The sequence below is a fragment of the Stegostoma tigrinum genome, chromosome 9 (genome assembly GCF_030684315.1).
Source record: "Stegostoma tigrinum isolate sSteTig4 chromosome 9, sSteTig4.hap1, whole genome shotgun sequence".
Lineage (NCBI taxonomy): Eukaryota > Metazoa > Chordata > Chondrichthyes > Orectolobiformes > Stegostomatidae > Stegostoma > Stegostoma tigrinum.
Window position 1 is genome coordinate 39,945,944 of NC_081362.1, and position 17,903 is coordinate 39,963,846.

The window sequence follows — 17,903 nt, forward strand, 5'->3', positions numbered from 1 at the left end:
GTAGTGGTGAGCTGTTTTCTTGAACCACTGTACTTACCCCCACCCTCATTGCAGATACATCCATAGTTTACAATAGGAAAGTGTTCCAGGTTTGTGGGCCAGCAAAATGAAGGCACAGCAAAAGAATCCCAAGTAACAATGGTTTGCACAGGAGGTAACAGTTGTTGTAATGAAGTTGCTGCTGTTCTTCTCTGGTGTGATGGATGTTGTATGTTTGGAAGGTGCCCTCAAAGGAGCCTTGAAAAGTTGCTGCAGTACATCTTGCACGCCTACACACTGCGTTATGGCATTTGATAACATTACTTCTGAGCATCTGGGACTTGGCCCAGAGGTAGAAAAACTATTCCTAAACCAGGTTTAATCTCAAAATGGAGACATTTGTGGATTTTGGCAATTATTGATTTTTATCCATATGGTTTGGAGGGAAGGGTAGATCATGTCATCTCCTGCTAGTTTTATTCTTATTATATGGCTCTGATTTTCTTATTTTGCCCTTTTGTCTTTTATTATTCAGTAGTTTTTACTTTACTACAGATAGATTGAGAATTATCTACAGCTTTAATCAGTCCTCCAAAGAATAGGCTGAGGGTCCCCAGAAGAGGTCAATGGGTAATAATTATGCTTTGGACCAACTTCACCTGTATTTACTAGAAAGCTGGTTGCATCCAAAGTGAATCAAAGAACTGTTGAGTCTGCACACTCTGCTCAGTCAAGTTTAAGACAGACTTAACCTTACACTGAGGGTTATACCGCCTATTCTTCTGATCAAAAAAAAACGAGGTTCTTCTCAGCATTTTCTGTTTTTAATTTCAGATTTCCAGTATCCGCTTCGAAAAAAAACGTTATCAGCCTGGACTCCAGAAATGCAATAGTTTCTGCGATGATTTGGGGGGTTAAAAACAAATAGGAGACTGGTTTCTTTATGGCATAAACAGCATCCTGCTCCATTCTTGCATGCCAAGATCTAATATATTGCAGTCATTGGGAATGACGTATTATAATATTTCATAATTGCAAAACAAACGGTAGCTTAGTCCAGAAACATCACCACTCAGGGCGATTTAAAGGTTGGAGATTTTCAATGATCCCCATTGCTGTGCCACGTTTGGTGAGTGGCATCTTGTTGGCTGCAGTCGATTAAATAACGTGGACAGTGAACTCCTGAACATTACTAAACCATCCTGAACACGTTTTCGAAATCATGTCACATAACAAACCGTTTACATAAATCTGCTGTGCCCTGATCTATATAAATCCTGAACATATGCACGCCGCAGCAATAGCTAATGTGCGGCCAGAGAGCTGAAACATGTGGCCAAAGACCACACTGACAATCAATGTAGCTTTCCCTTCGCTTGTTCACCTTAAAATCAAAAGCAGGAGACAGGCTCTGCATTGATAATCATGTGTAAACTGACCCCCTACACGTTATTTTCATTCTGACAATAATATGTTGAAATAAATCAAACTCCGAAGATACAGGTTCAGAAATGCACTCCACCCCCACTACCTTACAAATGTCAAAATACAAAACCTTGGAGCCAAGCCTGTGGAACTAACTGGCGCAGATCTTGGGCCAGGTTTTGCAACGCATTTCAAAACTATGCAGATCTAGAGGTGTCCTGTGACGACCCAATCTGTCCCACATGTTATCTGGCAAAACTCCAGATAATGGATTATAATGAACAGGGGGCAAGTGATCAATGTCTGTCAGCAGGGGAAGGAGCCTGCAAAAGGTGGTGAATAAAACAGCCCTTTCGCTGATCTTAAAACAAAGCGGGGGAGGCACTACAGAGTATTGTTCTACAATCTGTAACCATGCTTTTTATGAATTCTACGTTCGGTGTAAGGGCATTTTCAACCAATTTGCTCGTTTCTCTCGATGACTGCCAGAAAGAGATTTTTTTTATAATCCCATTAGGGTCGCATTGAAAAAAAAGATTCTTGTGTCAAAGCCAGGGCATTGACGTCAGTAGCTTTGACGTCAGCGGCTGCTCTCCCAAACCCGAGAGTGTTTGCTTTAGAAAGCTCAGAGCTCATCAATAAATAGGATCTGGTACATAGACACTGGAAAGACAAGGGAAAGAGGTGGGGGCATCTATCTGTTAAGGTTTGGTGGGGGTGGGGGAAACACAAATAAATCTAAATTTGCTCCCTAATATTCCACCTCCACTTCACGTTATAGTTTATGCAGTAAGTAGCTTAAGAAAATTGGAAACAGAATAACAGACAGCACAGGAATATCTCCAAGTAAGAGCAAGCTTGACCGATTATGATCATTTGATTATGTGTGGCCAATGAATATATTAATGATGATTGAGGCTTTCGTGTGTTCGCATTACTGTGTGGAGCTGTCTTGTCTCTGGGTTGAGTGGTAATCTGTTTAACACCGTCTATTTACAGGGGAGCTGCTCGATTGAAGTGCAGCCTGTGTTGTGTTAGTACATACTCCCGGTGGAGTTATTTCATTCATTCATTCACAGACTAAGCCACGTTTAAGTGAAGCTTCCTAACGCGGAATAAAAAGAGACCTGATTAAACGGCAGCAGTTTGAAGGGGTTCAGCCGCCTTCTGACTCTCAGTGATCTTGTTGGAAATAGCCCCAGGCTCCGAATAAAACCATCGACCCCGAACCCCTGTCTCCTCTCTCCGTAGCTACTGCTGGATCCTGCTGAGAATTTCAAGCATCAGCTGTCACCCCGGTATGTGAGCGATCAGTAGTCATAAGAATATTCCTAATGTTTAAACAAACTGAGTGTTAACCCGAGCTCTTGCAATCTGAGAGGCGCAGTGTATTTATAATGTTTTCAACGTGTGTGTATATTGGTTGAGGTTAAATCTTCAGAATAACAACAGGGGTTTGTGTGGTGGTTTCGGGGAGAGAAGGAAACGTATCCCGCGTTCTCTGGAATCGGGTGGAGTGGTTCTGTTGGTTTTTAATAGAACCCGGAACGGTTCGGGGTGAAAAAGAAACGAGACAAAGTTGTGGTCAATCGACTGAGACATTCGCCGAGACAGCAATTGCCTATCGGCAGCGTGTTATCATTTTAATTTACCAACAATAAACATCAAAGTCTTGTCAGTGGGCGTGAGAGTGGGGCCACGATTCCTATCAATCCCCAGTGCTCACCACAGCTTCTCGGCTGTGATAGCCAGCACCCTCTGCTCCAATTCAAACCCTAACTTCTGGCTGTTCGTCTCATGGGATTGATTCATTGAAACGCTGCTTGAGCACACTGCAGAGGGACCACTGCACAGAGAACGCCCTCTCTCCCCGCGTCTCACCTCAGGCTGAAGCTCACAGGCAATGTTAACCCAACAGAGTGGACTCAGCCGCAGTTCTGCAACGAAGCAAGCGTTTGCTTAAATTAAAAAAAACATAACTTGAACCGGCGGGGAGGGACAAATACACGGGGAGGTGAAAGGGACCCAATCCGGGAAGCTGTGAGTGGCGAAAAATGCAGGGATGGCTTTTGCGAAGGACGCGAAGCAAGTTCTCTCTCTCAGCCCCCTCCCCGCCTCCATCCACGTGAAATTTTCCGTTGTGATAAACAAGGAGCCCCGTCGCCAAAGGACCGTGTGCTGCTCTGTGTCTGTGTGCGTCTTCCTAACTAAAAGACTCTCCCTCTCTCTCTCGCATCTCCTCCTGGGCAAGATGCTGGCTGCACTGAGCTCGCTACTATTCAAAGTGGGCCCTGACCACCCTCCAGGGGCTTCCCTCTCACAGCCCCCACGCCCGGCAGATGTCAGCTCTCTGGCCAAGCTGCGGATGCCCAGCTCAGTTTGTGCCAGCTCTCATTAGGAGCTGGGCACTGTCAAGCCACTAACCCAGTGAACCTGGGCAAAGGGGCACAAAGTAACTTTTCTGCCGAAAGAAGCAAGCCACTGGAAGTAATCCTGGGCACACGTGATCCGGGATCCACAGCAGCAGGTCCTCCATCCTTCCCCTCCTCCTCCTCTCTTCGCCTCTGTGGCTGGGAAAGGCGCGGGTGTCTAAGTTTCATACTCCAAAGGTGAACGCAGGAGGAGATTGGGCTGCCAAGCCCCAGCGCTGCCAGCGGCTCTGCCAGGGGCACAGGAAGCCGTTGGCACGGCCAGGGGGATCTTCAGTCGTCCTCCTGTCAGCTCCAAGCTGCACCGAGTCTCCCGGCTTTGTGGACAATCTTCACTTTGTACCTCCGCCCAGCCAATCCTGAACCAGAAAGAACAGCAATAGACATACACACGCACACTAAACCAGACAGCAAGGAACATCGAAACATCTCACCGATGTCGAAGAAACGAAAAACTCTTGAAGGATCTCCGGTCTCAGAAACCTCGCCATCTTTCGACCCTGGCGATCAAGGTAAGTGTCCGGCCCACAAGGTGCACTTCTACATTGTCGGTCTCTGACCGGCTGTAAGGCTATGCACAGGAATGGCCCAATTGGCGAGGTGACCAACTCCCAGACCGCCTCTCCCCCCCACCCCAGTCTCCAGACCCTCAGTCAGAACCTGATCATTCCTCTCGGTTCACTATCAAAGAGGAAGGCCAGGCCAATTAGGTACATCAGCACCCAGTGCAAGCAGAGACCTTATAGAGATCAGTTTATGTAAAATTCCATTTCAGTTGCTTTTCTTGTTGAATGTTTGTGGCCTTTATCGCATCTGACGTCAAGTGGCTAGATTGCACCATTGAGGAGTGAAAGTAGAGGACTGGGCAGGCAGTCTGCAACAAGGACTGGCTTTCCCCCAGGTTTCAGGCTTCAGGGGTGTCAGTGCTTGTGGTCTGCTCATAGAAGTAGAATATGGAGCATTCAACAGTCCCAGGAATATACCCATAAAAAAGGTTTTCATCCTGATCGTCTTCGCCAGTAGGAAACAAGCATTTTTTTTGTGCTTAGAGCAGAGTTCGTCCACTCGACACAACCACGTCAGGATACTGTGGTGCAGTTACAGAATGTTTTTCAGCGTCTTCAATCAAAACGGCAAATTTGAATTACAGATTGCATTCTGTGTCACCGGAATCTACATGCATAGCAAATATCTAAAGCTTGCGACATAAACTACAAACCTCTAACACTGGAAAGCAATTGACTGGAAAAATCATTTTTTAACCTTTAAGTACCCACTTTATCCAACAGGTTATATAGCAGGGCCCTGCCCTGTGTCACGATTGTTTAGATGCAAATGTAGGATTTACGTGCACTTGTAACTTTAGGAAGAAATGCCATTGAACTACAGAGCTGGAGCATTCTGAACAGGCCATTGTGGCAAATTGTATTTTGACTGTATTTTTCTTCGCCATTCAGGATTGCAACATTTTGCATTCATTTTTGTGTATTCATTAATGGAAATACACAAAGTAAGGACGCAGTTTACTGGGTATGATATTTACATAACCTGTAACCATCATTGGTGCTCGAAACTCACTGCGCCATTTGAGATTCTGACAACATGAGGCATCATTTTGTAATGTGTCAGAATCAAGCAGAAAACAACTGGAACTCAAGACCTTCTTAATTCAGTCATTTTGATGTAGTCTTTCCTTCCTGTAATTAAAACATATTTGACTAGCAAAATACAGAATCTCTGCACATGGAAATTCTGTTTTACTGGTATTTAGCAAATAATATTTGATATCGATACTCAGAATACCTTATACTGTAATGCAGCCACATATTGGTGTAAGACAATCTCATGAATGTCATATCGCCTGGAATCTGCTGTGTTGTAAATTAAACATTCCAAAAAGCTGAAGAAGGGTCTAGGCCAAAACGCCAGCTTTCCTGCTCCTCTGTTGCTGCTTGGCCTGCTGTGTTCATCCAGCTCGACACTTTGTTATTCCAAATAGCTGTTGGATATTTGTAATGTAAAGACAGTCTTGAATTAATGTTAGGGAAAGTAAGAAAGCTATGCTTTTGTGTTCAAGTCTGAGGATAGAATAGCTGTAAATGGACTTGTTTATTTGCAAATTGCTCCAGCAAAAGAATGTTTTCAAAGGATGCATAATACATTGTTAATTGACTTCTGAGATTTTTTTAAAAAATTGATTCATGGGATGAGAGTGTCACTGGCCAAGCCAGTATTTATTGCCCATCTCTAATTGTCCAGAGGGCACTTAAGAGGCAAAACATTGCAGTAGGTCTGGAATTACATGTTGCCCACACCAGATAAGGACAGCAGTTATTTTCCCAAGATGACATTAGTTAATCAGGTGGGTTTATGTGACAATCAACAATAGTTGCATGGCCATTGTTAGAGCCTAAATTCCAGTTTTGTATTGAATTGAAATTCTACTGTCTGCTGTGGCATGATTTGAACCCAGGTCAGCAGGACATTACCCAGATCTCTGGATTAACAGTTTACCACTAATTGAAGTGACTGATAGATTCGGAGCTAGGATTAGTTAATAACATCTTGGTAAATTGAGCCCCTAGGCAATAGAAATCTTAACATGGTAGAATTTCAAATTTAGTTCGAAGTGATGAAGCCTGGTTCTCAGACTAGTGTGTAAATCTAATGAAGATAGTTGTATCAGTTTGAAGCCAAAGCTGACTAAAATTAACTGGGAAATTAGGTTGCACAGTAGGAAAGTAGATATGCAGTAGTAGATATTTAAGGAGATATTTAGTAACTCTGAGGAAAAAAATTATCCCAAAGAGTAAGAAACATAATTGCAGAAGGATGCATCGTTCATGGCTAAATAAGCAAGTTAAACATAATACCATATTACAAGAAATACCACACAATTCTGCAGAAGTTAGTGTTTACTTAGAAGATTAGTCAGATTTTAAGGACAAGAAGGAACGTATTGCGGCTGTACAGGACATTGGCGAGGTCATTAGTAGAACACTGCATTCAATTCCAGTCTCATTGCTGTAGGGAAGGTGTTGTTAAACCTGAAAGTGTTCAGAAAATATATACATGGATGTGGCTGCGATTAGAGGATTTGAATTATAGGGAGAGGCTGAATAGGATGGGGCTTTATCCCCTGGAGTGTCAGAGCTGAGGGGTGACTTAATAGAGGTTTATAAAATCATGAGGGGCATGGATAGGGTGAAGAACCAAGGTATTTTTACCATGGCAGGGGAGTCCAAAACTAGAAGGCATAAGTTTAAGGTGAGAGGGGAAAGATTTAAAAGGGACCTAAAGGGTAACTTTTTCATGCAGAAGATGCTGCATAAATGGAATGAGCTGCCAGAGTAGGTGGTGGAGGCTAATACAATTACAACATTTAAAAGACATCTGATGGGTACATGAATGGGAAGGGTTCAGAGGGGAATGGGCCAAATGCTGGCAAATGGAACTACATCAGTTTAGGATATCTGACTGGTGTGAACAAATTGGACTATAGGGTCTGTTTCCGTGTTGTATAATTACATGACTCTATGACAAATAAGACAATAGAAAGAGAGAAAGTGGACCAAGAAGGTAAGCTAGCTATTAATATTAAATCATGTTGAAAGAATATTTAAGTATTTAAATAGAAAAGAACAGCATAAAAATCTAACATTGGTATTCTAGAGGATGAGTCTGAGGAAATGACAGAAACCAGGAAATGTTGGCTACGTTGAAAAGGTATTTTGTATCTATTTTCACTGTGGAAGACAGAAAATTTCCCGAAGACACTGGAAATCATGAAGTGGAAGAAAGGGGAACTAAAACCATTCACCCCAAGTGCCAGGGAGGAGGTGCTGGGAAAACTGTTAGACCAAAAGTCTAGATCCCCCCAGCACATGAAGAACACGATCATTGGTTTTCAAGCAAAGTGGCTACAAAGTTAGCAGAAGCATTGATTACAATTTTCCATTTTTAGGAGAAACTGCAACCAAAGGACAAAGTTTAAGAATAAGAGGGATTATTTTTAAGATAGAGATTAGGACAATATTTTTCCCATGGATGTTTGTGAATCTGTAGAATTCTCTTCCCCAGAAAGTAATAGAGATTGATTCAGTGATAATGGGAACTGCAGATGCTGGAGAATCCAAGATAATAAAATGTGAGGCTGGATGAACACAGCAGGCCCAGCAGCATCTCAGGAGCACAAAAGCTGACGTTTTGGGCCTAGACCCTTCATCAAAGAGGGGGATGGGGTGAGGGTTCTGGGATAAATAGGGAGAGAGGGGGAGGTGGACCGAAGATGGAGAGAAAAGAAGATAGGTGGAGAGGAGAGTATAGGTGGGGGGGTAGGGAGGGGATAGGTCAGTCCAGGGAAGACGGACAGGTCAAGGAGGTGGGATGAGGTTAGTAGGTAGGAGATGGAGGTGCGGCTTGGGGTGGGAGGAAGAATTGGTGAGAGGAAGAACAGGTTAGGGAGGCAGAGACAGGTTGGACTGGTTTTGGGATGCAGTGGGTGGAGGGGAAGAGCTGGGCTGGTTGTGTGGTGCAGTGGGGGGAGGGGACGAACTGGGCTGGTTTTGGGATGCGGTGGAGGAAGGGGAGATTTTGAAGCTGGTGAAGTCCACATTGATACCATATGGCTGCAGGGTTCCCAGGCGGAATATGAGTTGCCGTTCCTGCAACCTTCGGGTGGCATCATTGTGGCACTGCAGGAGGCCCATGATGGACATGTCATCTAAAGAATGGGAGGGGGAGTGGAAATGGTTTGCGACTGGGAGGTGCAGTTGTTTATTGCGAACCGAGCAGAGGTGTTCTGCAAAGCGGTCCCCAAGCCTCCGCTTGGTTTCCCCAATGTAGAGGAAGCCACACCGGGTACAATGGATGCAGTATACCACATTGGCAGATGTGCAGGTGAACCTCTGCTTAATGTGGAAAGTCATCTTGGGGCCTGGGATAGGGGTGAGGGAGGAGGTGTGGGGGCAAGTGTAGCATTTCCTGCGGTTGCAGGGGAAGGTGCCAGGTGTGGTGGGGTTGGAGGGCAGTGTGGTGCGAACAAGGGAGTCACGGAGAGAGTGGTCTCTCCGGAAAACAGACAGGGGTGGGGATGGAAAAATGTCTTGGGTGGCGGGGTCGGATTGTAGATGGCGGAAGTGTCGGAGGATGATGCGTATTCACTTTACTCAAGGGGACAGGAATAGATTTTTAATAGACAAGGGAGTCAAAAGATATGGATCGGGTGCAGATGAGCAAGTGGAATTGATCAGCTGTGATCTTGTCGAATGGCACAGCAGTACTAAAAGGCCAAATGGCCTACTTCCACTCCCAAATCTTCTGTTTCTCTGTTTAGAAACATGATAAAAATGATAATCAATGATTGTTACAATGGGTTTTGAAACTGCATCCTTAAACCATTACTTTAAGCCATTAGCTTACCCCAGTGACTTTATCATTATATCATTGCCTTTCCAATGTAACCATTGAGGCTGAATGAGCAAGTGACATATGACTAGCTCTGTGGCAATGCTGCATGCAATTCAACACTAAAAGCCAGTTGACAAAGGTCAACTATCAGTTTCATTGAGTTCTGAAGAAAGGTCACTGGACCTGAAACCTTAATTCTGATTTCTCTCCATAGACGCTGCCAGACCTGCTCAGTTTTTTCCGCAATTTCTGTTTTTGTTCTTCATTTCCAGCAGCCACAGCTCTTTCAGTTTTTAATCAAGTTTATTTGTTTGTTTTTTATTTGTTTTTCACCATTAGCCAGCATTTGATTTCAACTCAACACTTACCTGCAGTGATAGGACTGAAATTAGGATCTGTGCCTTGCCACGAGTCACAGGGACAATCATTTTGTCATCTTGGAATTTCATGCACAATGTCACCATATTCCTGCACTTATGACATAAAGAACAAGCTGGGGTAGGGCACGATGGAAACATGCTACTTAAAATAGTTTATCCAAAATAAATTTGGTGATACCAATTTAGTCACCCATGCCGATTTTAGTAGAAACTACACAGACTCAGTAAGGGTTCTTGTTGCACAATGTTGTGTCCCTACCTCTGGGCCAGGTAGTCCAGGTTCAAGACCCACCTGCCCCAAATGTACGTTATAACATGTCTAAGCATATTTCTTGAAAATACTTCTTTATATACTTGCAGAACACTGGTAAATATATTTCATGCATACGTTTAGCGAATTAACATTTGCCACATTTCAGTAACCAAGAAGGTAAAGCATGTACAATGATCACTCTATTTTTTCTCTTAATATTTCAGAAATAAAAGCACAAAAATCAAAGTACTCATGCATGTGTAATAAGAAATGTATAACAAGACATGCATATAATAAGAGATTAAATGAGGACAGCTAAAAGAGATGATCTAAGATCAGATGGTATGCAGTCTGTTTGGGTAGCGGTGAAAAAGTAGCCAGGGGAAAATAGATATTAGTAGGAGTAGTGAATAGACCCCCCAGACAGCAGCCACTCAGTGGGAAGGGCTATAAATCAACAAATAATAGGAGCATGTGGAAAGAATGGAATGGAAAAATTCACTATAGAAAGCTGCAACACAAAGGGACTCAGGGGATACTTGTGCACAGAACACAGAAATCTAACACACAGGTGCAGCAGATAATCAAGAAGGTTAATGTAATGTTGACCCTTACTTCAAGGTGGGAAGTGGAATATAAGAGTAGGGAAGTCTTACTGCAACTGTACAAGGTGCCACATCTGGACTTCTATGAGCAGTTTTGGTCCTGTTATTTAAGGAAAGATACCATTTTATTAGAGGCAGCTCAGAGAAGGTTCACTAGGATGATCCCCGGTAAGGAAGGATTATCTTATGAGCGAAGGCTAATCAGGTTGTGATTAGTCTCATTGGAGTTTATAAGAATGAGAAGTGATCTCACGAAAACATATAGAACTGTTAATGAGTTTGACAGGATAAATGCTGAGAGGCTGCTTCCACTCATGGAAGAGTCTACGTCTAAAGGATATATTCTAAAGAATAAATGGACACCAATTTAAGGCTAAAATGAGGACTTTCGTCTCGGAGATCTCAGAGTCTTTTGAACTCCTTGCCACAGATGTGACTAAATTGGCCCATAGTGTCCAGGATGTGCAGTCTAGGTGAGTTAACAATGGTATACACAGAGTTTCGGGGTAAGGGTGGGGCAGCAGGGTCTGGGTGGGATGTTTTTTGGGCAGTTACTGCAGACTTGATGGACTGAATGGCTTCTTTCAGCAGTGTAGGAATTCTGTTACCAGTTATATGATTCTACAGAGTTATGGGGCAGAGTCCTTGTGCATGTTTGAGGCTGATTTAGGAAATTCTTGTTCAGCATGGAATGACAGGTTATGGGGAAAACATAGGAAGGAATATGAAGAATTTCAGATCAACCATGATCCTACTGAATGACAGAGCAGGCTCGAAGGCCTATACCTGTTCCTATTTCTTAAGGTCTTATGGTGTTGCATATGGTGTGTATTAGGCTCACGTGCCTACTGAATGTCTATTATCTTTTATTCAATAATCAAAATTCTGATTATATCTGGATTCATCTGCCATCGCATGTGCCTAATAATGATTGCATTGGATAATACTGCCTTAGAGTATGTTGATTAAAGACTCTTCCTCAAAGCCTGTCCCAATCAAATTTGTTTGTCCACTTTTGATGTTCCTGCCCAAGGTAACATGTTTGAAATGTACCCAATAATTATTGTGTTAGGTTACTTGAATGATTCTTACATCCATATGGCATTCATGTTTCTGTTAATTTTAACAGAAATATTTTATCTATTTGAAATACAGTGTATACAAAAACTGCATTAAATATTATTGTGCCATTGTTGCAAACTATTAATTTCATTTTTTTTATCTCTGTTGCTTACTGTAATTAAAATGTAAACAACATTATCAACCATTTCACTTGCCAACCTTTATTAGATCCTTTGAGCTTTTAGCACATCTGGTAGAACTATACATTTCAAGCAAAGTTACTGTGTCTTTGCACAATGAGTTTTCAGGGACTTCCTTTGTGCTGGTAATACAAATCCAGTGTGCAAGTCTGAACTATGAACTGACTGTTTTCATTGATCTTGGGTCCAGAATGTGGTAACCATGTTAATCAATTTAAGTCAAAGCTTTTCCTTAAAATGTTTATTTTACTGATAAATCAGGATGTCACATTATGGGCTTAGATCTATGCCTAGAGTTATTTCGAATTTTTATGTTAGTAAATGAAATCAATTGTATCCTTTAAAGTTACGGCATCAAATCCACCACAGAAAAAGCTGAGTACTCACCTGAAAACACTGAGCAGTTTTTTTGAAGGTCTGTTACAACTTTAATACGCTAAATTGGATCAAGGGACTTAGTTAGTCCTACCACCCAGTTCATCTTTTTTCAACTTAAAGCCTACCTGTTTTCTACAAATGGTATACCATGTAAATAACCACTGTTATTATATCAGTTGATGTAAAAACTGCAGCAAGCATGTAATGCTCTTACCTTAAAGAACATCTCTAGCCTATTCACAGGTACATTATTGAAGGATGTTTGACACTAAGACATATAGAGAGACATTAGAATAGATGGTCAAAAATAGATTCATAGATAGTTTTTAAAGGGACTGAGGCGGGAATGGTGAGGGACTGAATTCCAGAGCTTGGCATCTCAGCAGTTGAAGGTCACAGAAGGAATGCAGTTGCAAAATGGCCAAGGATGATGGCTTTGGTCCTCTCAATAAACAGTGGAGGGAATTTCTGCTAATCCAAAACTGGATGTAGGACAAGGACATAATAACTCTGAGGCAGTAATGGGTACAAGAGAGGAATTTGTGGGAGAGAACTGGAATGTGCCTCAGATAAATACAGTAGGAAATGAGTAAATGTCTTAGGTCCCTTAAGCCAGATCCACCATCCAATCAGATCATGGCTGATTATCAGCATAACTCCAGATATCAACCTTTGTCCCAAATCCACTAATATCTTTGGTTAACTGCAGCCTATTCAACTCAGTTTATGTAATATCAATTATCATTGCCAAAGAGAATTCCAAACTTCTTCCACTCTTTGCACATAGAAGTATTACCTAATTTCACTCCTCATGAGGCTGGCTCTACATTTTAGTAGTTGCTTTCTAGTCCTAGGCACATCATCCAGGAGAAATTGTTTCTCCCCCCTACCGTATATTTTCCCATTAATATCTTGAATACTTTCAACAAATTACCATTTAATTTTCTAAATTCCGGGGAGCATTTCCTGTGCATAATCTCTCCTCATAATGTATCCTTTGGTGTCTAAATAAATCAGCGTTGTGTTTTCTGCAAGGCCTTTATATCCTTCCTAAGGTGTGGTGCCCAAAACTGCACATAGTCCTCCAGGTGTGGTCTACCTAGGGCTTTGGATAGCTGAAGCATGACCTCTACTCCATTATGTTGTAATCCTCCAGATTTATACATCACAACATTTTAATGATGTATTTGCATGGAGCCTTAAGTATTTTTGGACCATTTCACCACTTAGAAAATATCCCATCCTATGCTTGTTAGGTCCATGGTGGATGAACACACATTAGTTTTTATTGAAATCTATTTTCTACAATCTTATTTTTTGGTTTGATCTATCACTATCTCTCTTAATTTCACTGCTTACAATGCCACCTACTTTTAAGTCCTAAGCAAGTTTAGATATACAGCTTTCTATGCTGGCATCCAATAATGTGATGTTCATAGTACATCACTAGTCACATTCTGCCATTTAGAGTACCTGCCCAATATCTCCACTTCCTATCTCCAGCCACTGAACCAATTTCTTGAACAGGTGAACAATTTGCCTTTGAAAGCAAGCTTCAATTTTAGCCAGCAGTCTCTTATTCAAGGGCCTCATCAAAAATCTTCCATAGGTCTATATCAATAGTATCTATAGACATTCAGCTGTGCACTACTTAAGTCACCTTTTCAAAATATTCAGATTCAATTTACATAGCTCCGCCAATCCTTTTTGAACATATGGAAAATTTCAACACGTGCAATCACTCCATCTTTAATAATAAACTCTAGTAATTTTCTGACAACAGACATTAACTAACCGGCCTATAATTCCATGGATTTTCTCTCAAAATGTTCTTAAATAGCAGTGTGGCGTAGGCAATATTTCTATCCAAAGGAATAGTTTCCAAATCATGTGAACTTTGGAAGATTAGAATTTGAGTATCTACAATGCTCTTACCTTCTCCATTTGAAATTCTGAAGTGGAAACCGTCTAGTCTTGGGGATTTGTCACCTTTTAGTGCCATTATTTTCTCAATTACTTTGTGTCAGTATTTATAGAATAGGAAGAGGTACCAGTTATCTAACGAAAACAGTATGGAACTGGGGCCAGGGACTTGCTAACTATAAACAAAGTAACAAACATTATTCATTATGTTTGCCATTTACGTCCTTTCCTTGGCAGTATGCACACTACTTGGTCCACTTTGCACTTAACCACTATTTTAGAATATGAAGAACGGTAAAGTTAAAGAAATTATAGAGGGGGAACTGTGATAACATGAACAAATTAGCATTGAGAGGGAGGAGGTATTAACGGCTTTAGTGGATTTGAAAGTGGATAAATCCCCTAGTGGTATGTATCCCAAGCTGCTGTGGGAGGCATGGAAATAGATTGCAGGAGCCCTGACATTAGTTTTTGAATCCTCTACAGCTGTAGGAGAGGTGTTAAAGGAACTGAAAGATAACCAATGTAGCACCATTATTGAAGGGTGGTAAGGTTAAACCAGGGAACAATAGGTCAGTGAGTACATTATTAGAGGTAGGGACACTTTTGGAAAAAATCCTAAGGGACAGAAATGATCTTCACTTGGAGAGACAAGATTAATCAAGAGTAGCATGGCTTTATAGGAGGAGAACATGATTGAATTTTTTGAGAAGGTGGCTAGGTGTATAATTGACTGTAATGCATTCAATGTAGTCTACATGGACTTCAGTAAGTCTTTGACAAGATGCTGCATGGGAGACTGGTCAAGAAAATAAAAGCTCATGGGACCCAGGGCAATTTAGCTAATTGGATCCAAAATTAATTTAGTGGCAGAAGGCAGAATGTGCAGATTGAAGGTTGTTTTTGTGACTGGAAGCAGGCGTCATGTGTTGTACCACAGGGTTCAGTGCTGGTGCCCTTGCTGTTTGTTGTGTACATTAATGATCTAGACATGAATGTAGGAGTTGTGATTTTGCAGATGACATACAAATTGATTATGTGGTCAATGACAAGGAGGAAAGTCTTTAGGCCACAGAATGATATAAGCAGGCTGTTCAGATGGACAGAGCAATGACAAATGGAATTTAATGCTGATAATTGCAAGAAGATACATTTTGGTAAGACTAACAAGGTAGTGAATACACACTGAATGAAAGGACCCTTGGAAATATTGATGAGCAGAGGGACCTTGGTGTACATGCGCAAAGATACTTGAAGACAGTAGGACAGGTGAAAATAGTGGTTAAGAAGGCAAATGGGATATTTGCCTTTATTAATTGAAGCATTGAATACAAGAATAAGAGGGTTATGTTGGAGCTATGTAAAACATTAGTTAGGCCACAGCTTGAGTGCTGTGTACAGTTCTGTCGTCACACTTTAGGAAGGATGCAGTTGCACTAGAGATGGACAGAGGAGTTACACCAGTACCCTGGCTGGGAATAGAGCAGTTTAGCTTTGAAAAGAGGCTAGATAGGCTGAGGTTGTTTTGCTTGGAGCAGAGAAGCTTGAGGGAGTGACCTGATTGAGGTGTTCAAAATCATAAGAGCCATACATGAGATAGGAATGAACTTTTCACTTCCGAGGCGGAGTCAATAATCAGGGGGCATAGATTTAAAATATGGAGCAAAAGCTTTCAAGGGATTTTAAGCAAGATTTTATTCCACCCGGAGAATGGTGGCTATCTGTCTGAAAGAATGATGGAGGCGGGACTGACACAACAGTTAAGAAGAATTCAAATGATCATCTGAAAAATCATAGTATCCAAGGTTTTGGGCCAAGAGCTGTGAAACGGAACTAGAATGGATAAGTGCTTGATGACCAACAGGCATAATGGACTGAAGGGTCTTGTTCTGTGCAGTTATATACCTCTGTGACTCTAATTGTAATAAATGCATGAGCTGATTTTGATATTTCTTATAGTATACTCCCTATTGCATGTCTTATTATCTGTTTTTCACCCTTTGCTTTCTTTGTATCATTCCTATTCACCAAGTTCTCAGCTGATTTTACATCTTATTCATTTCTTTTAGTTTACTGTGATTTCTTGCTTTATCAGTTGTCCATGGCTGTATTTTCTGGTAAGTGGAACTCTCTTCCTAAGGATATCACCTGATTATGTACCATCTTAAATTCTTTTTCTGAAAATTTCCCACAACTATTATGTCATTTTTCTCATTAACAGATTTCTTCTGTTTTTGTGGTCAGTCTCTCTCTTAACCCATTGAAGGTTTTCCTAATCTAGAATCTTAGTGGCTGTTCTTTCAAATACTATTGGTGATTTGTTGAATTTTATGGCAGCTATTAAATAAAGTGACTAACAGTTTCACCACCACTGATGCTCAGTAGCAGCAGTACATACTATCTGCAAAATGTAATGCAGCAGTTCATTAAGATTCCTTAATCAGCATCTCCCAAACCCATGAACACTACCATCTAGAAGGACAAGGGCAACAGATGCATGGGAACATCACCACTTGAAAGTTCCTTTCCAATCCACTCACCATCCTGACTTGGAAATATATTGTCGTTCCTTCAGTGTCACTGGGTCAAAATCCTGAAACTCCCTGCCTAATGTCATTGTGGACCAACCTGCAGCATCTGTAGTAAATGGAATGGCATGGTATGGCAGTAACCCAGCCAGCCAGTGGTGCCCAAAGTTCAAGAATAAATAAATATGATAATGTTCACACACCATTAGGCTATTAACATTAGGTATTTTTCACATTACATAGTCTAATATCGCATTCTCTCTTGTTGACTCTAGGAGCTATTTCTTGCACAAAACTATCCCAAGCAATTTAGGAAACTCATTACCTTTCTTACATCTGCTTATCCACCCCAATCTATTTGGAAGTAAAGTGCCCTGTTGACCCACTGTGTTTCTGGCATGGATTTGACTAACGCACTTATCCAGTCTACCACTTCACACCTTCTGTGTGCCCCATACAAAGCTCCCACCATTCTTAAATCATTTTCTGTTTCTGAATTCTAAACCTAAAGTCACCACAGGAAGTAAGTACATCAGTGTTGGTTGGGTGAGGTGAAGTTAAGTTGGTAGGAAATAAAGCATCTGTATCTCCAGCATCTGTAGTATTATGTATTCATATTATTATTCTTTATTTAGGTGGTCAGAAACTGGCCAAGAGTTTAACCAGCAGCATAAACCTCCTGCACTTTATAGTCTGCTTCTCTGCTGTAAACTCAATATGTACCTGAACATTGAGATTAATACAGCACAATCATTCAAAGGCAAAATACTGCAGATGTTGGAAATGTGAAATAAAGATAGAACTTGCTAGAAAGACTCAGTGGATCATGCGGCATCTGCAGAGAGAGAAACAAGAGTTGATAGGTTAAATCTTCCCATTTTTAAGCTCTGTAATTTCAGGGAGTTTCACGAATGGTTTCTCATCTTGGCTCACAGCGATTGTTCTCATGCTATCTTCCACCCATCGCCTCAGTTATTATGCAAGTGGCCTTTTTGGCATTTTCTTGTGTAGTCATGCAGCAAAATTCCCACTGTTCCTGAGATTTTCTGACAAACCACTAGTGCCATTTTAAAGCCTACCAGCTCACCATTTCAGATGCTGCAAGAACCACTTTCTACACTGAGCTGTTTGGAAATTGATACATCAAAGAAAGGGGATCTGACATCCCATGTTCCAGATATGGAGCCAGAGGCCCTGGAGGATGGGACAGTTGAGAGGGGGTTCACCTATACCAGGCAGACCAGCGGAGGAAGCTAAGACATCAAACACAGCTTGCACACGGGGAACCACCCAGATTGGTGCTGTCTCCACGGTCAGACAGAATGTACAGCC

The 17,903-nt window shown here is 41.6% G+C and overlaps 1 protein-coding gene across 6 annotated transcripts in view; it reads left to right on the top strand.

Annotated features, from left to right (window-relative positions):
- The first annotated feature begins 3,982 nt into the window (after positions 1–3,982).
- Positions 3,983–17,903, top strand: part of pde10a (phosphodiesterase 10A) — a 479,754-nt gene continuing 465,833 nt past the window's right edge. For all 6 annotated transcript variants that reach the window (XR_009446146.1, XM_059648492.1, XM_059648495.1 and 3 more), the window contains exon 1: positions 3,983–4,345. Coding sequence is in view for 5 of the 6 variants with exons in the window: in XM_059648492.1 (XP_059504475.1) it covers positions 4,270–4,345 (76 nt within the window). In the remaining variant the exon portion in view is untranslated. The remainder of the gene's footprint in view (positions 4,346–17,903) is intronic.